This window comes from Arachis hypogaea, chromosome 17, assembly GCF_003086295.3.
Source record: "Arachis hypogaea cultivar Tifrunner chromosome 17, arahy.Tifrunner.gnm2.J5K5, whole genome shotgun sequence".
In the NCBI taxonomy this organism is placed as follows: domain Eukaryota; kingdom Viridiplantae; phylum Streptophyta; class Magnoliopsida; order Fabales; family Fabaceae; genus Arachis; species Arachis hypogaea.
In genome coordinates this window covers 23219394-23246139 of record NC_092052.1, presented here as the reverse complement: position 1 = coordinate 23246139, position 26746 = coordinate 23219394, and the positions used below count along the sequence as shown (strand labels likewise).

General features: G+C 34.9%; 2 protein-coding genes across 2 annotated transcripts; one reads left to right on the top strand and one right to left on the bottom strand.

Moving 5' to 3' along the window:
* Positions 1-4487: 4487 nt before the first annotated feature.
* On the bottom strand, positions 4488-8201 carry LOC112763006 (uncharacterized). The gene is made up of 3 exons (XM_025808786.3): positions 5737-8201; positions 5256-5644; positions 4488-5180 (listed from the first exon to the last, which is right to left on the bottom strand). Exons 1-3 carry the CDS (start codon positions 6491-6493, stop codon positions 4737-4739), a joined length of 1590 nt encoding a protein of 529 aa, XP_025664571.1. The 5' UTR covers positions 6494-8201; the 3' UTR covers positions 4488-4736.
* A 14991-nt stretch (positions 8202-23192) lies between these two features.
* LOC112767390 (trans-resveratrol di-O-methyltransferase) lies at positions 23193-26076 on the top strand. The gene is made up of 2 exons (XM_025813251.2): positions 23193-24035; positions 25556-26076. Exons 1-2 carry the CDS (start codon positions 23262-23264, stop codon positions 25838-25840), a joined length of 1059 nt encoding a protein of 352 aa, XP_025669036.1. The 5' UTR covers positions 23193-23261; the 3' UTR covers positions 25841-26076.
* Positions 26077-26746: the final 670 nt, after the last annotated feature.

Below are 26746 nucleotides of genomic sequence, written 5' to 3'. Positions count from 1 at the left end.
CAAGAAGGGAGGAAGAAAAGACCCTCAGATCACCAAGCAGCAAAAAGCTGAAGAAACCTTTCAAACTTACCCCCAAGTTCGATAACTACACCCGGTTCAACACGAAAAGAGAAGACATTATAAAAGAAATACTTCATGCTAAGATAATCAAACCTCCGAACAGGGCTGGTAATTATCAGGATCAGAGGTTCGTCGACAAAACAAAACACTGCGCCTTCCATAAAAAATTTGGCCATACAACAGACGAATGTGTGGCGGCAAAAGACTTATTGGAACGGTTGGCAAGGCAAGGACTCTTAGACAAGTATGTCGACGGAAGGAAGAACAGAGGAGGAAACAAGGCACCGGAGGCAACCAATCAAGGAATACAGGAAAATGACAAAAGACAGTGGGCAAACCCAAGCCAGCCACGAGGAGTCATAAACTGCATCTCAGGGGGCTTCGCCAGTGGAGGTACCACGAGTTCGGCCCGAAAGAGGAGCTACAGAGCAATGTTGGCAATTGAGGGGACGACCTCCTTACCCAAAAAGGATACACCCACTGGAGAAATCACTTTCACAGCCTCAGACTGCACATCAGCAAGCCCAAACCTCGACGATCCCGTTGTTATCTCAGTACAGGTCGGAGACCTGTTGGTAAGAAAGGTCTTGTTAGACCCAGGTAGTAGTGCTGATGTCCTGTTTTACTCGACATTTCAAAAAATGAATTTATCTGATAAAATCATACAACCCTACTCCGGAGACCTCATAGGGTTCTCCGGAGAAAGGGTGTCGGTAATAGGAAGTGTATGGCTAAGAACCGTCCTAGGGGTGCATCCCCGGTCAAAAGCAGTTGATACACAATATGTCGTAGTAAACTGCACAAGCCCATATAACATTATTTTAGGCAGACCAGCTTTAAATTCTTTTGGAGCAATTGTATCCACTTTACATCTCTGTGTTAAGTTTTACGTGCAGGATGACGTCATAGCTACAGTACATGCCGACCACATAGAAGCACGGCAATGCTATAACGCCAGCCTGAAACAACAGGCAACGCACAGAATCACCTCAGCACCAGTACAGGCCATTTATAACTCAGAAGATCTTCCTCTCCTTAAAGAGTTGGATCCCAGAGAGGATTTTCAAGAAAGACCACAACCAATAGACGAATTGGAAAAGGTAATATTTTATGATAACCCTAACAAATTTACATACGTTGGTGGTGCACTTTCAGGACAGGAAAGAACTCGGTTAATCAGAATTTTACAAGACAATGCCGACCTCTTTGCATGGACCCCAGCAGACATGCCAGGCATTGACCCCGGCATCATTTGCCACAAGCTAGCCGTAAACCCATCAATCAGACCCATCGCACAAAAGAAGCGCAACCTAGGAACAGAAAGGAGGCAAGCATCCCTTGAGGAAACAAAAAAGCTACTGGCAGCAGGCTTCATTAAAGAAGTAAGATTTACGACATGGTTATCAAACATCGTCATGGTAAGAAAGAACACAGGTAAATGGCGCATGTGCGTCGACTTTACAAATCTCAATAAGGCATGCCCTAAAGACGCATATCCATTACCTTGTATTGACAAATTAGTAGACAACGCTTCAGGTTTTAATTGCCTAAGCTTCATGGATGCATATTCTGGGTATAACCAGATTTTAATGCATCCGGAAGACCAACATAAGACAGCTTTCATAACAGAATTCGGCAACTTTTGTTTCACAGTAATGCCTTTTGGTCTTAAGAACGCAGGTGCAACATATCAACGTCTGATGGACAAGGTTTTTAGTCAGCAAATTGGACGGAACATGGAAGTCTATGTTGACGACATGGTGGTCAAGACTCCAACAGGAGGTTCACACTGCAGTGATCTGGCCGAGGTCTTTCACCAAGTCCGAACATATAATATGAAACTGAATCCTGAAAAGTGCACCTTTGGCATACAAGGAGGAAAATTCCTAGGCTTTATGTTGACATCCAGAGGAATCGAGGCAAATCCTGAAAAATGCGCCGCCGTCCTCAACATGGCCAGTCCGAGGACTGTGAAGGAAGTCCAAAAACTAACTGGAAGGATAGCAGCTCTATCGCGATTCTTGCCAACAGTAGCAAACAGGTCCTATCATTTCTTCCAAACCATATCAAAAGGTAAGCAATTCGAGTGGACAGAAGCTTGCGAGCAATCCTTCACAGAATTAAAAGCCATGCTAACGTCTCCCCAGATACTACAAAGACCAGAGGCTGGTAAGCCGTTACATTTATATTTATCTGTTTCTGACCAAGCTATAAGTTCGGCTCTCATAGTTGAAACAGGAAAAGTTCAGAAGCCAGTATATTTTGTCAGCAAAGTTCTACAACCAGTGGAGAAAAGGTACCCAAAAGTGGAACAATTGGCTCTAGCCTTGGTTATCACTGCCCGAAGACTTAGACATTACTTTCAAAGTCATACCATAATAGTTCGGACAGACCAACCACTTCGACAAATCTTAACAAGACCGGAGGTCGCGGGAAGACTAATAAAGTGGTCTATTGAACTATCAGAATTCGACATCCAGTACCAGCCAAGGCCAGCACTAAAATCACAAATCCTAGCCGACTTTATCTCAGAAGGAACCAACCCGCATGAAAAAACTGAACCGAAGACCTGGATTATGTATGTGGATGGAGCTTCTAACAACGACGGAACAGGAGCTGGAATCATATTGGAAGATGGAAAAGGCACAGTCATTGAACAATCAATACGGTTCAGCTTTGGGGCGAGCAATAATCAAGCAGAATACGAAGCTCTCATCGCTGGGATAACGCTAGCCATTGGACTTCAGGTATCCAGCATAACAGTACACTGCGACTCATTATTAATAGTCCAACAGGTAAACGGCTCATACCAGGTCAAAGATCCCCTCTTGGAACGATATTGGCTTCTAGTAAAAGAACTTATTTCAAAACTTAACAATTTTGAACTTATCCACGTACCCCGGGAAAATAACAACCGGGCTGATATCTTATCCAAATTGGCAACAACTAGGAAAACCAATCAAACACCCAACCTTTCACAACTAACGCTAGAAAAACCTAGCGTAAACCTAACACCTATATTGAGTATTATGCAGGAAGACGACTGGAGAGCTCCCATAATAACATACATCAATCAAGGAACAATACCTCCCTATGAGGCAAGTCCAAAACTCTTCCGAAGACGAGCTAGTTTCTATACAGTTCTCGGAACCGAGCTATATAAGCGAGGATTCTCCAGACCACTGCTAAAATGCCTCGGCAAAGAAGAAGCAGCTTTGGCAATAGATGAAGTCCACGAGGGTGTCTGCGGCAACCATGTGGGTGGCCGAAGCCTAGCAGCCAAATTACTTAGGGCAGGTTACTATTGGCCAACCTTAAAGAAGGACTGCATAACAAAAGTTCAAAGGTGCGATAATTGTCAGAAGCATGCGAAAATAATACACAGCCCGGCCGAGCTGTTACATAGCACAGAGGTAAGCTGGCCATTTCACAGATGGGGAATAGACATCTTAGGTCCTTTCCCAAAAGCGCCAGGACAGGTAAAATTTCTCCTAGTCTGTATAGATTACTTTTCTAAATGGATTGAAGCACAACCATTAGCACGCATCACAGCAGAAAAGGTACAATCTTTCCTTTGGAAAAACATCATCTGCAGATACGGCATCCCCGGTGAGCTTGTCTCTGATAATGGAAGACAATTCACTGATACTCGCCTTGCCTGTTTTTTACAGAACTTTCATATCAAACATCACTTCAGCTCGGTCGAGCACCCTCAAACGAACGGTCAAGCAGAAGCCGCTAATCAGGTCATATTGCAAGCACTACGTAAAAAGCTCGGTGATGCAAAAGGAGACTGGGCAGAGTTAGTTCCAGAGGTACTATGGGCCTATAATACAACCATTCATTCATCCACAGGGGAAACCCCCTTCAGACTGGTGTACGGAGCAGAGGCAGTGATTCCAGTTGAAATTTCCAACCCCACACTAAGAGTCAGCTACCAAATGGACGAGGACAACAATCAAGCTCGGTCAGCCGAGCTCGACATAATTGAAGAACACCGAGAAAAGGCATATCTTAAACAAAAGGCAATGCAACAATTGATACAACGAAGATACAATAGAAAGGTCATCCCAAGAACCTTCAGGGAAGGAGACCTCGTCTTAAGAAAAACAGAAGAAGCTCGGCGAATACCAGGACATGGCAAGCTAGCAGCTACATGGGACGGACCCTACAAAATCACCAAACCTCTCGGAATGGGGGCTTACTCATTGCAAACACTCCAAGGAGAACCAGTCTCAGGGACGTGGAACATCTCATCACTGAAAATGTATGTGTCCTAAACACGGGGCGGCATATGATGGTACTCTTTTTCCTTATTAGGAGATTTTTCACCCACATTGGGTTTTTGCTCAGATAAGGTTTTAACGAGGCCGGATGCCAGTTTTCAAGTTCATGTATTTATCATTTGCTTTGTTTGAATACAATAATGCTCAAACGTTGAAACTTTTGCAATCTTTGTTCGATATTGTGCATGCATGTATACAAACACAAGATACAAAACACCTATTATAAAAGCAAAACAACCATGCCAACAGTCGGCTCAACAAAACTTGACCCGGGCTTCATACCCGGAGAAAGGATCAAACAAAGTCAAACAGGCTTATGCAACAACATCGGAAACAGAACCTAAACAGTTTCATTCAACATCCAAAAAAAAAAAAAAAAAAATACAAAGTTCAATCATCCCTTTCTCCAATACTGGAACCATCTGCTTTCTCCAATGCTTCATCATCTATCAACTTGCCATCCACCACAGTCTTTGTGGCGTCTAGCTTACCAGCATCAAAATCGGGAAACAAGACCCTCATTTGTGACACAGCTCGGTCAAACCCCTGAGCGAAAGATTCATAAATCTCATTCTCAAGCTCGCCCAGCCGAGCAACCAGTTGCTCATTGTGTATCTTCAACTCGCTTATCTCCTTATTTGTTGACTCCTGCTGACTCCTTGCATCTTCCAATTCCGACCTTTGGGACTTGAGAGATGAGGTAAGTTCCTTCACTTTTCTCTCTTTCTCTTCAGTTATTTTCGTTAACTCAGCAACAGTGATAGTATCCTTCTTCCCTGCCTCAAAAGAAAGTTCTTGTGTTCGTCCAATAGACACAAGACGAGCACCAATAACCTGAAAATAAAGCCAACTAATGATTAATAAGGTAAGCAAAGAAATAAAGAATTATACAGAAAGACCTCCCGGTACCTGCAAGAAGCGACTAACCCCCGAAGGACCAACCTTGTTGATCATCTCCACATCAACTGGAAACTGACCAAACTGTTCAGCCAAAGTCATAAAAGGGAACAACTTACTCCAGAGTGACTTTGCATGATCATCGATTGAATACCCATGAAGAACCTTTTGTGACTCATAAGCTGATTCCACCAAATCGAACCTGACATCATCTTCATCCTTCGCTTCAGAAGCCTTAACCGCACCCCTTTTTCTTTTCCCTCTAGACTTCAAATCAGATTGCACCGCACCAGTGACAACCTCCTTAGGGACATTGGTGGTAGAACCCTCTTTTTCATCCTTCTTCCTTTGATTAAAAAATAACTTCAACCCAGCTGTTGTGATAGTAGGAACCTTCTCCCCTGCATTAGGAAACCAAAAACACATATATTAGCAAAAAAAAACAAATTACACGAAACTAAACACAAACATTTCCAAAACTAGTCTATGTTACCTAGGTAATCCAACACGGCTTGCTCATCCGTGTCCCACTTCAATAATTCTACAACAGACAATAACTCCCTACTCTCCATTTCAGACACTAAAAATTCTAACAAAGCCTGTTCACTAGGAAGCCTATCTTCAACGTCCAGAACTTGGTTAGGCTCCGGACACCAGGAAATAGGAAATCTCCCTTCCAAATTTTCATCAAGATAAAAAGGGAACAGGCCCGCGGCAGCCCTAACCTTGACAAACATATTCTTAAAATATTTAAAAGAAGACTTATACAGAGCAAACATTGATCTACCAGGGTGGCTACTTAAGTTCACCCACAGCCCTCGCCGGACACCTTTCGCCTGAAACAGAGAGAAGAACACCCTCAAAGATGGCGGCTGTTGAAGTACCGCCATCAAAACCTCAAATGCTCTCACAAAACCCCACGAGTTGGGATGCAATTGCGACGGAGCGCAGTTCAACCAAAATAGCACGCCACATTGAAACTCAGAGAAGGAAAATCGTACACCTAGCTCCGTTAGAAGACAACTATACACATAAAAGTAGGACTCATCATTTAAATACTCACAAACACGATCGTCTTTCCCACACGACAAGATTTCGATCTTAATATCACTCCCCTCCCTGATCCAGACGTCTGATCCTAATAACTCCACTGACTTGGCATCATTAAAAAACGATTCAAAGGATTTCACACTATCATCCACCCAGCTACATAGGTCACTGTCGACGACTTTAACAAGGGGCTTCTCCATTTTTCTAACACAAAAACAATATTACAGCAACAAAAACAAGAAGGACAATCAAGAGACATGCACAAAACAAAGGTGACAAGCACTCACCTTTCTTAGACATTTTTTTTCAGAAGGAGGGAAGAAGTAGCGGCTTTTCAAAAAAGAAACAAGGAAGAATATTTTACATAAAAAACAAAATTTAAGACACAACAAACGGTTGACATTTTCAACCCCATTTCCACTCTTTATCACAGCCATTCAAATTTAAATCAATGGATGGGGGTACATTGAGAAACGTGCAAACAAGCCACATCAATTAAATGCTAGTGGGCGCGAGAATCAAGGAGCCACGTTTAAAGGGGTTACGCCAAAATTCAAGTGTTACTAAACCTTAGCTAATAGGTCGGAAAGAGACCAACCTTGGGGGCTTACGGACTACGTTACAATATTGGAAAGGCCGAGGTCATAACAAAAGCTTGGCCTATTTCCTCCCCAACCTTTTTTCAAACAAGGCCAAGCTTGGGGGCTGTGGTATGGACCATTAACCTCGGCCCAAGATATCAGAAATCACGATGAGCACGTGCCCTATAACTCGGCAAGGAATCACGTCCAACAAAACGTTCTAAAAATCAAATATAACAAACACATCGGATATGGCCGAGGATATCTCGGAAAACAAGTACTCAACCGCACAAAAATACCATTTTAAAAAGGACCTCCAAGAGATGGGAAGGGCGGAGTGAAACAAAGAGAACGATCACTAGAAAAGAGTAGAAGAAAGACTTTATAACTGTTTTTGCTTATACTTCAATTTCCTTTCTGACTTGAGCGTCGGAGAACTTTTTGCAGGTGCTCTCCCGCCGGTGATTGGAAGGTCGACCCACCTATAGCTTCGGCCGAAGATCGTAAATTAACTGGACGACCTATAGCTCGGCTAGACTCTCTTGAACGACCTATAGCTCGGTTAGATCATCCCGGACGGAACAATAACTATATTTGAAAAGTTTGATGATACACTTCCAACCATCCTATCATAAAAAGGGTATTGGAGGGTGTTGATAAACATGGTGATCATTTTTTTTCAATAATTGGAGGTTCTACCTGTGCAACAATTTCTCTCCATCTTTGAGCATACTCCTTAAAAATTTCACCTTTTTTTTAGTCATGTTCTGCAAGTAAAATCTATCAGGAGCCATGTCAATGTTGTATTTGTATTGCTTTACAAAGGCATCCGCTAAATGCTTCCAATTCTTTATGTGAGATGGTTTCAAGTGTGCATACCAGTTAGATGCAGCCCCTATTAAATTGTCTTGAAAACACTGGATCAATAATTTTTCATCTAGTGCGTATGAACCCATCTTTCAGCAATACATGGTTAAGTGGTTCTTTGGACAAGTGGTCCCTTTGTATATGCCAAACTTTGGGATTTTGAATTTTGGAGTTAACACAACATCACGAACTAAGCAAAATTTTTTACCTTCCATAAGACCATAACTGTTTACCCCTTCTATGGCTCTTAATCTTTCTTCCAAAATTTTAAATTTTTCTTTGGATCATGAAGATGAAGCAATCAGCAGAAGTTTGAATAGGAGAAATTATCCCATTATTGAGTGTTTGAGAATGAACTCCCACCATTGCACTGCCTGGCATGGCTTCACTGATAGGATGGACAATATTGAAAATATTCTGTGTTGTTGCAACATTATCAAAGTAAGTGACAGCAATGGGATGTACATACCCAGGGAGAAGACCATACATTGGCATTGATGTTGGAAAACCTTGGTTGATAATAATCTCTTGAGATGCATCATTAGGTGGGTACTCCAGCACATTTCTTCGTTCTTCGCCTATTACTACAGGAATTCCATTTGTACTCATTGTTTGCAATGACTCCAAAATTTTTGCTATTTGCTTTTTCATCTGATTCATTTCTTCTTTGATTTCTTCTTGTGCATGTCCTAGTTCATCCATGATCTTTGACTGCGAGCGAGTTCGATAAGGATGTTGTAGCGACAATTTTTCTATTTATTTAAATGTATTAAATGATATGCGAATGCCAATGCAAATGAAAAGATAATAAGTAAATCAGGAAATCATGCATGTATTATTATGAAACCCAAAATTACATATCATTATCTTTTCTTGGAAGGTAAAACATTCAAATTGGTACAACTAAATAGTCACCCAAGTACAAATAATTTTATTTTTAGAAGGACTTTGCTATCAGTAAAATTTCCTTATATGATTCAACTATTTTACTAATTCTGACAATAATTTTTGTATCTCCCTAGGTGGTAATTTGGCCTTAGCTTCTTACACTTCTTTAGCTTTCTTCCTAGCATGACAAGTAACATCTCTGATATCTTTCAACAAAATGGCAATCCCTTGCTCCATCTTTGTATACATTCTTCTCTATTTTTCATATGTTGTGGCAAAATCTTCAATATTATTTTGTAGTTTTGCATTTTTACTCTCCAACAAGGTAGTGAGATCATTGTCAACTCTCAACCTATGATTCTTTTTCATTACATCTTGACGTAAACTTTGTATTTCAGTATTACATGATTTTAAAGCTTGGTCATTTTCTTGCAATATTCTTTTCAAGAAATGGTATTTTTCTTTTAACTTTGCAAATTTAGTTTCCATGATCCTAGCTCTTTTTCTTTGCTCAGTTACCTCATTTGTCGCTTTTTCCAGACGGTGACTTAGATCAACCTTTTTTCTTTTTCATTGTTCAATAAGCATTGTTTTTTTCTCTTCTAACTGTCTGAAAGCATCTTCATATCTATAGTTTGCTTCTGCTTTATAATGTATAGGGTCTTTAAACGTGCATTGGAAGCTAGAGTCCAATGATCACAGGAGCCTTAAACCCTTTACCTCTGTTAGCTTGACATAATGGATATCCAGGAGTAGTGCCTAATGTTGGTACGCCAGATTTTACATATCTAACATCTTTCCAATCAGTAATGATTTCTTTGACCTTACATGCTGTGTTAAGAATCTCGTACGTAAAATACATATCAAGGAGATCATGGGTCATAGGGATGAATTAGAGAGAGCCTACTTGTCTTTTGACCAGTGCAGGAGCATAGCTAGTGACACTCCAAGGACCGACAGGTGAACCCAGGGTTTATTCCTGCAACAATAAATCGTATACGTTAAAGGAAGCCAACTCATGCGCCAGATGACATCCTGTATCCTCAAAAAGAAATTTACCCATTGATCTTGGATTGGTGACTGATAGAACCATCTTACATTATTATGCTCGTATAAAGGAATCTTAAATCCAGTATACTTATTACATTTGATAATGGGATATCCAAATTCTTCTAAGCCAACGAGATGAATGATCATCCAAACGATGAGCAATTGGGAGCAACCCTAAAATTTGCTCTTAGGGTGATGTCGGCAATGGTTAAGCGATCTAATGGCTTCTGATAAAATAGCCAAACTTGGATGTACACCATGAGTTATTTGATCGAATAGCTTTATCACATGTCTATCTACTTGACCTCTAACTCTTGGAAATACCACGAGACCATTGATAGCTAATGTGTACATTGTCAATCCCTTGTCATCATCAATATGACTCTGTATATACTGGAAAAGAAAACTTGCATCCAAATTTTGTCCATCGATCCTCATGATTTTCAAGCTTTTTGGCATGAATCCGCATAAGTTGTGATAAAGCTCGCTTAGGTGTCTTTTTCTGGTTATAACAATAAATTTTAGGAACATTTTTTTATTCAATAACTTGGAGTATTCCTCGATAGTTGGTGTCAAATCGAATTGATTGAATGTGAAACACTGATATGAGGGATCCAAAAATTGGAGTATAGCCCTTAGCAGTTGAGTATCGATAGGAATGAAGAGGAGACAAGGAATATCTCCAAACTTTTCAACAAAACTCTTCTTGCCTTTTCATTTGAGACCATATTTACTTAATCACTGTTAAATTATTTGACTCAAAATCACATTTTTCATCATGAAGCAATGCAATTTCAATCCTAAGAGGTAGGTTGTCTCCTTTTTCTTTTTGTGTGCGCTCTGACAATTGTACGACCACTCTTTTTTTTTCGGTGACTATATTAGTTGACCCAAAAATGTTACTGTTATCCATGTTGAAAATTTGATGATATCTTTGCAAAATTGGACAATGTATATGCAATAAATGAGAAAGCATAATTAGCATTTAAGAAAATGGCAATAAAAATCATTCAAAGAAATGCAAAGATTTAACTCCTAAAGAAAGGTTCTAAGATTGTATATATAATGTGAGAGTGTTGGCTCTAGACTCCTTATTAGGTCCTCAAATTTTTCTACTGACGGCAAAACATTGGCTAGTGGTATACAATTTTTTCATACAGAAAAAAAGATGTTAAATTTGAGTGAGAGATTTTCATGTGCTTATACGAAAACTGAAGGTTTCACAAAGCATCACCACTTATCACTCTATCTAACCTATGGGTATTGAGCTCGAGTTTAGAGTTTGTGAGTGTGTTAAAAACAAGAACAATTTATGTGCAAATAATATAAACCCGAATTATAGACAAGATACTCAAGGTAAAAAATAAAAAATAAAAGAAACACCAACGATTAATAATCAAATTTAAGTAAGAACAATCACTGTACAATTGTTGAGTCAAAATTTGATATGATACCTTATGATGAAACATAAGTAACTATTTGCTATTATAACTAACCATTATGATGATAAGTATTGTAGAAATCAATCAAGAATAATAATCAAGGTAGCTGAAATTGTGCTATATCAACACATTAAAGAGTATATCATTGAGGAAGATAGCAGTCTATGTTTGGACCGATTATGCACAATCAAGACAACAATCAAAGCTCTCCAAAATAATATCATAATCATAAAGAGCTTCTGCATGTTAAATTGAAGGATAAAAAAGGAAAGATCCCTCCTTCAACGCCAATGGCCTCAAGCATAAATGGTGCAACGGCTAGTTGATGTAAAAAAAAAATGTTTTTTTTACATTAAAGAAGAGATATGAAGTTCTATATGTTGATGAATTATCAATGAAGAAGGAATCATTTTCATGCATATCGAAGACTATAAAAAATATTCTTTACTTTTTTTTTAGTGTGTTTTTACTTCTCTTTTTTCTAGATTTAAGCTTACTTTGAGAGATACAAAAAAGACAAAGAGAGTATTTCGTACAAAATCTATTTAACCTTTAATTAAGAGTTTTGATTTCGAAAGTGTGCTGGGTTAGAGACTTAGAGTGCACTTGGTTTTTCTTAACTAGGTTAGGTTAGCACTTAGGTGATTTACTAAATTGGGGATAGTTTAGATGGTTTATAAGAGTAGTATGAGTCTCTTGGAATTGGTTATTTTAATCTGTCTTGATTACAGTGGAAATTCTACCATTGTTGTGGTAAAGACTGGACGTAGATCACATTGCACTTCGTGGCTGAACTAGGATATATCGAGGCATCACTCTTCTCCTTCCCTGTTTTTTGCATTTTTTGTTCTGCATAATCAAGAGACAAAATTGCAAATAATCTTGTAAAACCAGAATTCTGCATAACTTGTTTATTCAAGTCTAAAAGTGGTTCCTTGATTTAACCACCCTTCTCAACTCACTTGGGAACCTTCAATTGGCATTAGAGCTTAGGCTCAAGCGGCAAGCTTCACAGCTTGGAGTTAACGATCCATGGCAAACAGCATTGTTGCGTTCACTCTAATTATCACAGCCCAAAATGAGTCATAACCGGCGCTCAGGAAAATAATCCTATAGCAAGCCTAATATACTCAAATATAAATTGAATAAGAAAGTTGCAAATATTTTACAAGTTCTAAAATAAATAGTTATACATTTTTAACAAAAATTAAAATAATTAAGAATGGTTGGACCCTGTGTCATATAGAGCATATTTACATCTAGGAACTTGTCAATGAATAAGTACTCATTGCAGATCGTTACATCTTGAATAGAAAGTCTCACATAGACACGTAATTGTTCCTGAAAAATATTTTTAGAAAAATGGGGTGAGTTTTGCAACTCAGTGACTAGACAATACATCTATAAATCATACAAACATTAATTCAAAATAATTTTAATTAGAAAATAATAGTTGATAATATATAATAAGTGAATCAATAAGGAAGTTCTCATACAGAAATCAAATCAAAAGTCCACACTTGGGTGGCTCCACCTCTATGGATAGCCCTTTCCTCTCGTGTGTCCTAATAGAATAGCAGATCTAACGCGTGGCCTATACGTTAGGCTAACAACACCCTCGCTAGCTGGGGTCTGAGTTAGATGCATCTAAGTTAACGTCATAGCAGTCGTTAACTACGGTTTTCTAATATGAGCCTCCCAAACCAATTCAAAATATATAATTTCAAATACAACAAATCTTTGATTTTCCAAATATATAAGGTATCGAAGCAAATTAAATCATATTATACTTTCTCATTAGAAATATTTTCTAATCATACTTTTTCAATCATAAGAATTTCAGACATATTTCACAATCTTTAAAGTAAGTGAGTACCCATAAATACTTCAATGCTTTAAAAATAAATATTCAAGTAAAATCAAATATTTTAGAATATGCAAAACTTCATCAAAAATATATATGGTCTCATATATAGTTCCGAAAGTATAAACTTCATAAAAATGAATTATTTAATTCTAATAAATCAATTATTCTAATTAATTTAAAATCGTTAAAGGCAAATATAATGAGTATAATTCAAAGATCATAATAGATATATGTCAAAATAATTATAGATGCACAATCAAACAATTATAAATGTAAAGCCTACGCACAACTTGGTCCCAAGGGACCGAAGATACCAAACCCGGAGTGCCAAAATCCAAGATGAGGAGGATTGAAATAGAATGGAACAAATGAGCGTAGGATTTGGATTGAGGTAGCGACAAGGTGGAGCTGGCGATAGTTTAGGTTAGTGATAGAAACGGTTCAGCTCCAGCAGCACCAACAGCTCCAATAGTAACCAAGGTTCACCCGAACGGCAAAGCAAGAGTGGTGACAGAACAACCCTCTATTCACAGCGACTCCTCTTGCACATCTTATTTCTCTCTCTCTAAGCTCTTTCTTCTCTTTCAACAATGGCGACGGCAACTTGGCATGGCGGCGGTTGAAGCTCAGCGATGACGGAGACAAGGCACGGCGGCTGTAGCAATTCGACAGCGGCGAGGCAAAACAGCAGCAGCCCTTCTTCCGCGTCTCCTCTCTCGCGTTCGACCCCTCTCTCAGATGCATCTCTCTCGGTTCTGGCCCCTGATGGCGACGCGACGGGAGACGAACGGCGGGCTCCAGGCCGGCGATGACGAGGCGAGGCTCTCTCTCTCCTCGCGTGGTGGCTCGGCGTAGACAGCTCCCTCCTTCCTCCTCCTTTCTCTTGTTGCGTTCTCCCCTCTTCTCTCTTTCTCTTTTCTTTCTTTCTTTCTCCGTCAAGTTTGGGTGTGTGTGCTGTGAAGAAGAGGGTGTGAGGTGAGTGAGGGTGTGAGAGGCGGTGGGAGGTGAGTGAGTGAGAGAGTGTGTAGCTAGGGTTAGAGAAAGAAGAAAAAAATATCTAAGAGTGGATTCCACTATGTTATCTATTTATTTATTTTTTTTCTGGTTATTACACTAATGGAAGGACAATCCAACAATAGCCCACCATTCTTTAATGGTACTAAATATGCCTACTAGAAAGAAAAGATGAGAATTTTTGTGCAATCTATTGATTATAACATCTAGAATCATTCTCAATGAATTAGACATTCCTACCAAACTCAATGAAGAATCCAAAAAAGGATATGAAATCGAATAATAGAGACAAGAAGAAAATAGAGTTAAATACCAAATCTATCAATTTGATGCATTGTGAAATTAGCTTTGAGGAATTTAGAAAAAGTCTCAAGATGCAAAACTACAAAGACGATATGGGACAAGCTGCTACTCACTCAAGAAGGAACTGAACAAGTTCGAGAAACTCAAGTTAACAAGTTTACGAAGGAGTATGAAATGTTTCTCATGAAGGAAGATGAAGGCATAGATGAAATGTTTGAAAGATTCTCCGTAATCATCAATAATCTTGATATTATGGGAAAGAAACACACTGAAGAAAAGCTCGTGAGAAAGATTCTAAGAAGCCTCGTCAAAAAATGGAAAATCAAGAGCATAGCAATTGCTGAAGGCAATAATCTGAAAGAAATCTCCTATGACGGTATGAGAGGAAAACTACTGTCTTATGAAATAACTCATCATGAACTAAAGTAAACAAATCTTGCACTAAAATCCAAGATCTCATCCAAGGATGAAGAATCAAAAGATGATCTCTCTGATGATAGCTCATCTCCTTCGCTAGAAAGCTTACGAAAATGATGAGACAAAGTGAAAAAGAAAAAAAAAAGGATCTTTTTTAAAAGACTTCAAAAGAGACCAAAGAAAGGTTATTTGTCATCACTGTAAAGAAGTTGCGATCTGTCCACAGAAGAAGAAAGAGGATAGCAACAAAAGGGAGAAGAAGAAGGTTCTAATGGCATTATGGGGGGATCTTGAAAATGACACTGAGAAAGAAGACTCTGACCATGAAATCCAAATTTGTCTCATGACTGATCAAATCGATTATGATGAGATAGATTATACTAAACTTTCAACTGATCAATTACATTTTATTATTGAAGATTTAATTGAAAATTCTGCAAAGTTTTTTAAAAAATATAGTAAATGTAAAAAGGAAAATAAAGCCTTGAAATTGAAGAATGCCAAACTCAAGGAACAATTAAGTAAAGTTGAATCCTCTAGTGTTTTGAAATAGGAAATGAGTTTTTAAAAATTGAAATAGAATATTTAAAAATGAGAAATTTGGCCGCTGCTGCAAGTGACATTCTTGCAGAAAATAAAGAATTGCACGAGAGAATTAAGAACTTAAACATTGATTTAGCAAATTTTGCTCAAAGTTCTGAAAACTTGGACAAAGTTCTCGCAAATGAAAGACCTATTTTCATAAAATCTGGTCTTAGTTTTGTGGAGAAAGTAAACCAGATTTGAAAAATGATTTTGAAGCCTCCTCATCCAAAGCCAAAAGGACCGAACTAGTTTTTCATAAAATTCAAAAGGGCACTTATATAAAAAACAAGAATCCTCCTCTCAATTCTAAAATTTCAGCAAAAAGCAACACTTGCTCCAATTGTCATAGAGCTAAATATTATTCTCCTCAATAAAGAAAGTTGGTAATCATGTTTATAATATTTTTTGTAATTATAATGTTCTTAGAAAATAAAGCAGAATTAACATCAAAGAATCCAAGTTAATTTGGATACCTAAAAAACTTCTTGAAAGTATTGTAGGTTTGCCTTGCATCCAAAAAAGAGTAAGGGCATATGGTATCTTGATAGTGGATGTTCAAGGTACTTGACCAGAAAGTCTACATTCTTCATCAAGCTAAGTGAATATAATAGTGGATTTGTGATTTTCGAATCATAGCCATTGGAAAAATGACATTTCGGATGATATAGAAGTTGGAAACAATACTGGACAAGGTGCAGCAACTAAGGTGTAACCAGATTCTGTAGATGCTATAGATATATATTTATTGAATTGACAAAATTTTTTGAGTTTTTATTTCTCGGGTCAAGAGGAGATTTTTTGGGCAAATGATGAACGAATTCTTTTTTTTAAGCTGCCACCTTTATATCTTTTTTGAATGATTATGTGATCTCTGCATTTACTTCAAAATATTTTCTTATTGCATTAAAACAAATTTTATTCAAAGTTTATTTTGCATTAATCATCTTATTTATTTTAAAAATCTTTCTTAAAATTTCTTTTCAATTTAATTTCAAAATCGTTCCGCTACTACTGTTGATGTTTATACGTTTCTTTATTTTCCTTCTTGATGTCAAAAGTGTAACACCACGAGTTTTTGAAAATTAAATAATAAATTATTTATGGTTTATTATATTTGTTTAGGATTATTTTTAGAAAATTATTTTACCAAAAAGTAATTAAATCAAAGTTACGAGACTCTGAGTTTAAAATTAATTAGGACTCATATAATTTTTATAATGATTAGGTATTTTCATATCTAAAATTTAAAGTTTTAGTAATTGAAAAATAATAAGGATTTGTGAATTTAATTTAAATAATTAGGATTTAGTTTATTTTAATAAACTAAAAGAAAATTAATTAATTTATCTCTAATTTTAAATTAGAGTGTTTATTTAAAAATAATTTGTAAGTTGATAAATAAACAGTGTTCTTAAAGTAATTTTAATGGATTATATTTGGTTTTAAATTACTACTCCACCTCTAATTTTTATAAATTTTTAAACTACTCTTACCCCTCTTTTTCCAAACCTAACCTAATTCTCTCTCTCTCTCTCTCTCTCTCTCTCTCTCTCTCTCACGCACACACACGTACACACGCACACACTTGTTTACAAAGAGGGAGAACGGGAAGACGATAGAAAGAATAGAGGAAGAGACCGAGGAGAGAAGAGAAGGGAAGACAATGGCATCGGCGAAGTAAGGGGAAGCCGTCACCACCGTCGAGTTAGAGAGAGAGAGAGGAGAATGAAGACGCGAGCGAGAGAAAGAGAAGGAGGCACTATCCCGTGCCACCAAGCCTTGTCACCGTCACCAAAGTATCCATTGTTGCCGTAGTTACCTGGGTCATCATTGAAGGGAGCCGTTGCTGAGCTTAAGAGAGCTTCTTAGAGAGAGAGAAGGGGTTCACGGAGGAGGAAAAACCGCGGCGAGGAAGAAGAGGGCGCCTCCGTCTCGAACAAGTCATCGCCGTTGAGGTTACCGCCATTTCTGTCGGGGGCTGCCATCATTGCTGAATGAAGAGGTGGAGATTGAGAATGAGCTGGCTAGAGAAGGGAGGAAGAGAGAGTCGCAATGGAGGAGCCATTCACCATCGTCACGTATGTTGTCGCCATTAGGAGCTTGCCGTCGGGGGAGCATCACTGGCGTTGCTGCTGATGAACTGTCTCAGTCGCTGTGTTGGTCTTACTTAGCCCCACATCCCCTTCAGTCTTGTCTCTGAATCAGCACCATTTTTTCCTGTTCTGATTCCATTCGTGAAACTGTAATGCTTCCACCTTTAATCTACTGCATTTTGTTCTTTTGTTACATGCTCTTGTCTTAGTTACAATAATATATGTCTCTGTTTTAGTACTATCACTCTACTTTTGCTATGTTTCTGCTGAAAATTACCTTGAGTACTGATATTGGTGTTGTCATGGAACGGTTAGATTCGTTGATGTTATGATTACATCTACGATGTATTTGTGGAAGTTGCTGCCACTAATTCTGAGCTCTTTCGTTCTATTCTATTCCAACCTTTTTTACCTTTTAATTTGTCACTCGAGTTCAGTCTCTTTGGTCCATTGGGACCAAGTTGTGAGTAGGTTTTACATTTATAATTAATTGTCTTTGCATCTATGATTATTTTGATATATTCTGTTTGAATTTATGACTATACTTACAAAGTTACTAGTAAAGGATTTGAATTTGATCTTAATAATGGATTTATTATAACTGAATATTTATTTTTGTGAAATTCAGATTTTCAATCTGCACATAAGACTGTATACATGTTTGATGAAGTTTTTGCATTATTTTAGAATATTTGATTTTATTTGGATATGTATTTTTGAAACATTGAAGTATTGTTGATACTCACTTATATACTCTGAAATTGTAAAATATATTTGACATTTCTTATGATTGAAAATGTATGATTAAAAAAGATTTTAGATGAGAAAGTATTATTTGATTTGATACCTTATATATTTGAAAGATTAAAGATTTGTTGTATTTGAAATTATATGTTTTGAATTGGTTTGGGAGGCTCGTATTAAAAAAACCGTAGTTAGCGGCGGTTATGATGTTAACTTAGATGCATCTAACTCAGACCTCGGCTAGCAGGGGCGTTGCTAGCCTAACGTGTAGGCCACACGTTGGATCTATTTTTCTGTGTGGACACACGAGAGGAAAGAGCTACCCTTAGAGGTGGAGCCTCCCGGTATGGATTAATTGATTTGATTTCTGTACTGAGAACTCTCTTATTGATTCACTTAAATATATAAATTACTATTTTTTAAATAAAAATTACTTTGATAATAATATTTATATGGTCTCATGTAGATTATAGATGTATTATCTAGTCATTGAATTGCAAAACTCACTCCATTTTTCTAAAAAGGAAAAATGGACAAAAGTACATATGGATTTTCATACAGTGGACAGATGTACACTCCAATTTTTTAATGAGTCGTCTGTACATACTAATATCAAGCTTTGTTGTCATTTCTATTCTTTTGTCGTTTGGATAATTTTTTTGGCAATAGTGACTGCCAAGTGGCTCTATACATGGTGTGACATGAACCTTTTGATGATATAGTGAAAACAAAATGATAAATTATTAAATTTGTTAAATTTTAATAATGAAAAAAGATTTACAAGTGATTTAGAATCTTCATTCTTTTCTTTTTTTTTTCAAAATTTACTTCGAACATAGTCCTAGCAGCTATTTTTGAGTTATATCCCTTAATCTACATCTACTTTTTGGAGAAAAAAGGAAAAGAATGAAGATTATAAATCACTTGTAAAATTTTTTTAATTCAAATTTAACAAATCTAATCATTTATCATTTAGTTTTCAATGTGTCGTTATCAAAAGGATCATTTCACACAATGCACAGAGTCACCTGGCAGTCACTACCTCTGAAAAAATTATTCGCTACCATTGGAGAAGTTACCCAGACGACGAAAAGGTAGAAATGACAATGGTGCTTGATATTGGTGTGTACAGATGACTCATTAAAAATTTGAGTGTACATCTGTTCAGCGTGTGAAAATTTATGTGTACTTTTGTCCATTTTTCCTTTCTAAAAATATTTTTCACGAACGAATACTCAAATATGAGACTTTCTATTAAAGAATGATTATCTACAATGAGTACCTAGTCCTTGTCGTGTTCCTAGACGTTATATGCTCCATATGTCACAGGCAGGATCCAACCATATTGATCTATTTTATGTTTTTGTTAAAAATAATGTGTAACTATTTATTTTAGTACTTGTAAATTTATTAAAAATATTTGTAACTTTTTTATTCAACTTATCTTTGAATTTGTTAGGCTTGCTAGGGGGATAATTTTTCGGAGCGCCAATCATGGCTCATTTTGGGCCGCGAGAAAAAGGGAGAGAAAGTAAAGATTAAACTATTATTTGATTGATGAATGCTCATAAACAGGAGAAGTTGGTTTGCACCAGGATATCCATCAAGACGGAAGCCTAATGACTAATCCCTCGGGTATTGTAGAGGCACAAAGTGGGCGACCCTCCCAAGCAAGCAAGCTCCATTCCCATCCTCCAATGAGTATCGAATCCGGGAGAGATGGTTAAGGGACACAGACCCTTATCCATCTTTGTCAACTTGTTGAAATTTTAGGAAAGTCATTCATACACTCTCTCCTTAATTAAGTATAATCATGTTTGTCTTCAAGAAGGAGATTGTTGAGTCAAGATTTGATATAGTACCTTATGATGACAAATATAATTAACATAGGCTTATCTCAAGGTTCTCAAATACAAGTCCTATCCCCTCTAAAAACTTAAAACAATAAACGATGAGGGGAAAGTAAATTCTAAAAACTCAACTCGTGAACATAATCTTCTATGCTCCTGTAACTCTGTATTAAACCTTTACACTTGTAGCTGAAAGGGATGGAGATAGGAGGTAAGAATTGGAGAATTCTTAGTAGGGTTGGAGTGTATAGTTATACTCATTTTATTACCATAGCCAACAGCAACGTGCAATAGAATACATCTAGACTTAACAAACAAAGGACACAGAAATCAAGCAATCGTATAGCACACCCACAATCACAAGAAACACACCCACAAACAACTATGCGCAAACAAGAATGATGCATGTCTATCCCTGCTGCAGGTAATGAGCTCATTTGTCGGTTTCGACCCGCTCCCGACGTAACTCAGCAACCTTTGTCTGAGTTTGGTTTCCAGTGTCATAACCTCTGTAAGCAACCTCTATCTTACAGGTGCGATTCTCTTGAGCCGATGTATGCAAACATAACCTCTGTAAGCAACCTCTATCTTACAGGTGAGGCTCTTTCTAGCCAATGTATGTAGCGATAACCTCTATAAGCAACCTCTGTCTTACAGGTGCGACCATCCCCTAGATTGGCCGATGTATCTCTGGGAAGCAAATCTCGGTGAACTCACCACTATATCTCTTTTCGTTTTCAGCAGGTAAACAATCATCTCTGCTTCTCTCTTTTTCTTTTCATTCTTTCTTTCTTTTCTTTTCTATTCTCTACTCTCCTGTGGTAGAGATTCTTTAAATTCTTTTCTTTTCTTTTCTCATCATTCTCTTAATTCCTTACTTTTAACATCAAAAACTATCTCCACACTCTTCCCTCATCTTTCCCTAAATGTTTTATGAAGAGGAGATCATGAGATCCTTAACTTAGATTTGTCTTTCTAAAACTTTTATAAAACTTGTCTGTTTATCACTTTCTGTTTTATTTTTCATAATACAGACAATAATATTTTTATAAAATAATATCTTGATAAATAGTAATTTGTAATAATAATATTTATTCTAATGTAAATGAGTAATTTTAAACAAATATTTAAAATAATATTTGTAATACTCTTAAAGCTTATTTTATAAATACATATTTTTAAATTTTTATTAATTACTTTGTAAACCACAAATTCTTTAATATTTTATTTTTGACTTCAATATTTTATAAAATTATATTTAAACCTTCATTTTGTTCCATATTTATATAAATAATCCTGAACTTTTATAAAATATCTGTTTTACCCCTGAACTTTATTTATTACTCAAAATACCTGAAAAATTTATATAATTATAATATTAAACTCAATCTTTTCATAAAAATACAAGTATATTTCCTCAAAGATAATTCTTCTTGATTGATTCTTCTCTTCACCAAGAACCGAAACCCTCCTTATTTTCTTTTTAAAATATACATTTAAATCTTAATCCGTTTTTTAATTTTACGGTTACCGATTTTTCGTAACTTTTAATTTAATCTCTCAGCTATCACACCTCACCAATTTATACTTTATTCTCAATGATATTCCAGCCCAAAAATTACCAAAATAATTCAGTCTTTACTGATTTTTTCACAGCCAATTCATGAACTTCATAAATACATCAATATATCACAGAAATTCAACATAAATTCAGTCAAATTTAATCAATAATCAATCAAACGAACAATTCACTTATTAAATTCACATTCAATTATTATAAAGTTACCAACTCTACTTCTGTGCGAAATCAAATCAATGGATATACCGGAGAAACATTTTTGATCGAGCCACTGAAAAAGAAAACGTCGGAAATCGTTTTTGCCTCCTAAAACTCCAATTGGCCGAATTCGAGAGGAAAAAGAGTTACGTCACCGTCAACTTCTACCGGACAAAAATAACGTCAACGTGAAGAGAAAAAAGATACGTACACTTTTATCGGATTAGATTTTTTATTAGAGTTATGAATCCCAAAAAATTAAAAACAAAAGATCAAAGAGAGTGACGGTTTCTCCCTCACCCTCGGTCTCTCTTTCTTTCCTTTCTTTAAATCTTGGTTCGGTTCCAAGAAAGAAGAATGAATATTAGATAGTGATACGATTAATGAATGGTGGCAATGTGTCTTAATTAATAAAACGTATAACCATTATACATATATATGTATGCATAACAACCACGTCTTTCATTTCTTTACCTTTGATTATATATACATATATATATTTATTTATACCTAAGCATATAAGCATGTTTTAATTTCATATATATATATATATGTAATGCATATCTAAGCCACGTTGTGGCCTTTCTTTCTTTTTTTTTTTTCGAATAATAATAATAATAATAATAATAATAATAATAATATAATTCTTTTATTTTTATTTTTAAAATATCTTATTATAATAAAAATTATTTAAAAATTTTAATAAATTTTAAATTCAAAATATCATAAAATTTAATTTAATTACTTTAAAAAAATATTTTTTTAAATAAAATAATAAATCATAAATAACTTATTATTTAATTTTTAAAATTTTGGGTTGTTATAGAAATCGCTCGTTAATTGAAACGTTCCTATTTATAAAATAACGTGAAAAAAATATTAATTTAAATTTTTAAATATAGATGAGATATAAATTAATTAAGGTAGAATTATAAGTTATATTTTTATATAAACTAATTTTATTTTTTAAATCGGTCAAAATTATATTTTTAATACCATTTTATCATTTTAAAAATTATATTTTATACTTATAAAAATTAAATTTTTTATAATTACAAGTACTCATATTTTGTTTACAGTATATTTTGCACGTATTTCATTTACACTGTAAATAAAATATACACGCCTCATGATATTCACTATATTTTATTTACATTGTAAACGAAATGCACTATATTTCATTTACAGTGTAAATGAAATACGTACAAAATTTATTCATTTACACTGTAAATAAAATATGCTTAAAAATAGATTTCGGTAAAAACACTGAAAATAATAAAAATCGGTAAATAATATAATTATTTAATTTATATAAATAAAAAAACCTGATATAATACCATGATATTTTATGTGACTTATTTAGGAGAAAAAGGGAAAGGAAAAAAGCTAGACTAGTTCAACCCATTGCCTTATAAATATATACCTTAGTATGGGGTTCCATACTACAATTATAAATACCATTGATCTAGCATTATTTCATAAGAAACATAATGGAATTCCAAAGTGAAATGCAGGCAGCAAAACTGCTTAAAGCTCAAAGCCACATATGGAATCACATATTCAATTTCATAAACTCTATGTCTCTTAAATGTGCTGTTGAATTAGGCATACCTGATGCCATTCACAATTATGGTCAACCCATGCCACTTTCACAACTCATAGCTTCACTTCCAATCCACCCATCAAAATCCTCCTCCATCCAACGTTTGATGAGAATCTTAATCCATTCCGGCTTCTTTGGAACGAAGAATGTCGCCAACGATGACGCGGAAGTTGGGTATGTGTTAACTGATTCATCCATGCTTCTGCTTAAGGACAACCCCTTAAGTGTGACACCGTTCTTACTTGTCATGCTTGATCCAATGTTAACAAAACCATGGCATAAATTGTCCACATGGTTCCAAAGTAACAATCCCATACCATTTGAAACAGAACATGGGGAAGTGTTTTGGGCATACGCTTGTCATGAGCCTAAATTCAATGAAATTTTCAATGATGCCATGGCAAGTGATGCTCGATTGGTTAGCAAGTTGTTACTTGATGACAAGTGCAAGGGTGTGTTTGAGGGTTTGGAATCGTTGGTTGATGTTGGTGGAGGCACTGGAATTTTCGCCAAGGCCATAGCCAAATCATTCCCACAGTTAGATTGCACTGTATTTGACCTCCCACATGTTGTTGCTGACTTGGAAGGAAGTGACAACCTTAAATATATTGGAGGGGACATGCTTGAGGCTATTCCTCCCTCTAATGCCATTTTGTTGAAGGTAATAAAATAGTATCACTTGCTTTCATTTTTTAGAATAATTAAGTTGTTTATGTATACTTTTAAAATCATAGATTCAAGCTGTGCAAATATCAGTTTAAGCTACGTATATTATATTATTAGTTGAGTACGATATCTTTTTAAACTTTGTGTAATAAATAATGGGAGCCACTCATATATCTAATAATTGAAATTCAACATACATACATACATACATACATACATACATATATATAATCGATTAAACTATGTTATTTTTATCAAAATTAGATTAGACAAATTAATTTGACCAAAAAATCGATAAAACAAATTTTAAATCGATTTAAATTAATATTCTTTTTTATAGAAGCTAACTACAATACTCTTATTATAAAAATTGACTAAAATACTCTTAATATATATATATATATATATATATATATATTTTAAAATTTCTAAATCCTAACCTTAGAGTGACAATAGAAAGAAGAAAAGGGTTACGATTTAGAGTTCTCAAAATATATATAATAGAAATATTTTAGTCATTTTCTTTAATAGGAGTATTGTAGTCATTTTTTATAAAAAAATATTAATTTAGACTGATTCAAAAGTTAGTTACTGATTTTTTAGCTAAATCGATTTGTCCGGTCTAATTTTGATAAAAATAATCCGATTTAATCGATTATATGTGTTAAATTTTAATTGCTAAAAAAGATTTTTAAAAAAAGATGTTTTATGTGTCTTTATATGAGTGACTACCATAAATAATACGTTGTATCATTTTACATTTTTTAATGTGTTTTTTAAATATCTTTCCCTATAAATTTTAGAATTTGGTGTATTATTTTTATTTTTCCTATTAATTTTTTGTATAATAGAACTTTTACACAAGAAAAAACTCATTTAAATTAACTATTGTTAAATTTGATGAATTTTACGTTTTTATTTTAGATTTTCTATCTATAATAATCCCTTTTTCTTAATTAAGTGTACTATATCATTGGTTTCATTTGTATCAAATAATATTGAGTTCTTATTCAATTGTTAAGAAACCCCTAAAAATGGCATGTAATAATAAATTAATAATAATGATAATTATAAAGCATGCGTTAAATATGTCAAAAATAGAAATTTAATTAGGCATAATTGGGTTGATGATATTTCTTTTGGTATGCTAGATTTTTATGTCATATATACGATGTTAATCACACACACGTATAGTCATATAATAATGAACCTGTCTGAAGGGACCACTAATAAAGAACTAATAACAACTAACTAATTGACCCTTGACGTAAGTAGCATGTCTGCATGTGGTTGCATTTTTTTGGTGGACCTGATTACTCTTATAGATACACTTTAGCTCATATTCTTTTCGTATCTATATTTGAATTTTTCTACAGTAATATATAAAACAATAAAATAAAATCCGCATGTGATCACATAGTTTACTAAAGTAAACAAGATGAATGAGTAGCAGTGAATAATCAAACTCTTTCTATTGATTTTGATCAATAACTTTTTCTTTGAATACAAATGCAGTGGATTTTGCATGACTGGAATGACGAAGAATGTTTGAACATATTGAAAAATTGCAAGGAAGCAATCACGAGCAAAGGCAAAGGAGGAAAGGTTATTATCATAGACATGATAATAATGGAAGATGAGAAAAAAGGTGGTGGTGATGATAAATCTGTTGAAACACAACTCTTCTTTGACATGCTGATGATGGTGTTGCAGACTGGAAAGGAGAGAGATGAAAAAGAATGGGCCAAATTAATAGTTTCTGCTGGATTTAGTAACTATAAAATAACTCCAATTCTATGATTAAGGTCCCTCATTGAGATATATCCATAGCAAACTTATCACCGCAATAAACTTATCCCTCGTTTAATTAATTTAATGTCAAAATTGTGATTTCGATTGTCTTAAAGGGCAAACCAAATGTGTTACAATAAAATTGTTTATGGAAGGTCGGAAGGACTCTTTAATTTATAGAGAAGCTGAATGCAAATAAGGTTTCATGTCAATATATATATATTTCATAATATTCATTTTAATAATCAAGTTGTCAATTTCTTTGGGTATGTTAAACTCATTTAAAGGCCTTTTTCTTAATTTAAATAAAAATTTATTTATTTTCAATTAGTGTAAATTATAAAAGATCTACTATTTTCTATCACAAAAAATTTGTGTGCAGACAATTTTAATCATAAAATATGTAAATTAATTTGATACCATCAAAGATTGATTAGGGTGACAAATTTTTTCGGAATGTTTGATAAAAATGCTTAGCAAATTACTATATTTTTAGGTAATTTATTGAGTTATCCCAATTTTTTGATGAATATTAAATTAGTTTACATAATTTATAATTAGAATTATCAGTATTTGTTTCTTTCATGATTAAAAATAGTAAGTTATTTTTTTTTTTATCAAAATGTCGCTTTTAATATTTTTATATTGAGAAAATAATATTTCTCTCTTATGTAAGATGTCTAAATGACACTTCTTTTCCTTTTACTTTTAAAATATACACTCTTCTCTTTACAAAAGTTAAATAATATATATTTTAGTCCATTTGATTAAAATAAAAATTATTTTTATATATAAATTTGTGATAATTATTTTTATATCTAAATATTTATCTAAAATATATATTGCATGAGTTTTTGACGTAAACCTTGGGTTAAAAAAAGTTAAATTATTAAATAAAACTGCAAAATATAAAAA

What these genes read in the sequence shown, in the direction of transcription:
- LOC112763006 (XM_025808786.3), bottom strand. Translation starts at nt 6,493, where the DNA reads ATGGAGAAGCCCCTTGTTAAAGTCGTCGACAGTGACCTATGTAGCTGG. An exon ending in AGCCGTGTTGGATTACCTAG is followed by an intron (nt 5,645 to 5,736) that starts GTAACATAGACT and finishes TTCCTAATGCAG; the next exon opens with GGGAGAAGGTTCCTACTATC. An exon ending in GGGTTAGTCGCTTCTTGCAG is followed by an intron (nt 5,181 to 5,255) that starts GTACCGGGAGGT and finishes CTTTATTTTCAG; the next exon opens with GTTATTGGTGCTCGTCTTGT.
- LOC112767390 (XM_025813251.2), top strand. Translation starts at nt 23,262, where the DNA reads ATGGAATTCCAAAGTGAAATGCAGGCAGCAAAACTGCTTAAAGCTCAA. An exon ending in CTAATGCCATTTTGTTGAAG is followed by an intron (nt 24,036 to 25,555) that starts GTAATAAAATAG and finishes ATACAAATGCAG; the next exon opens with TGGATTTTGCATGACTGGAA.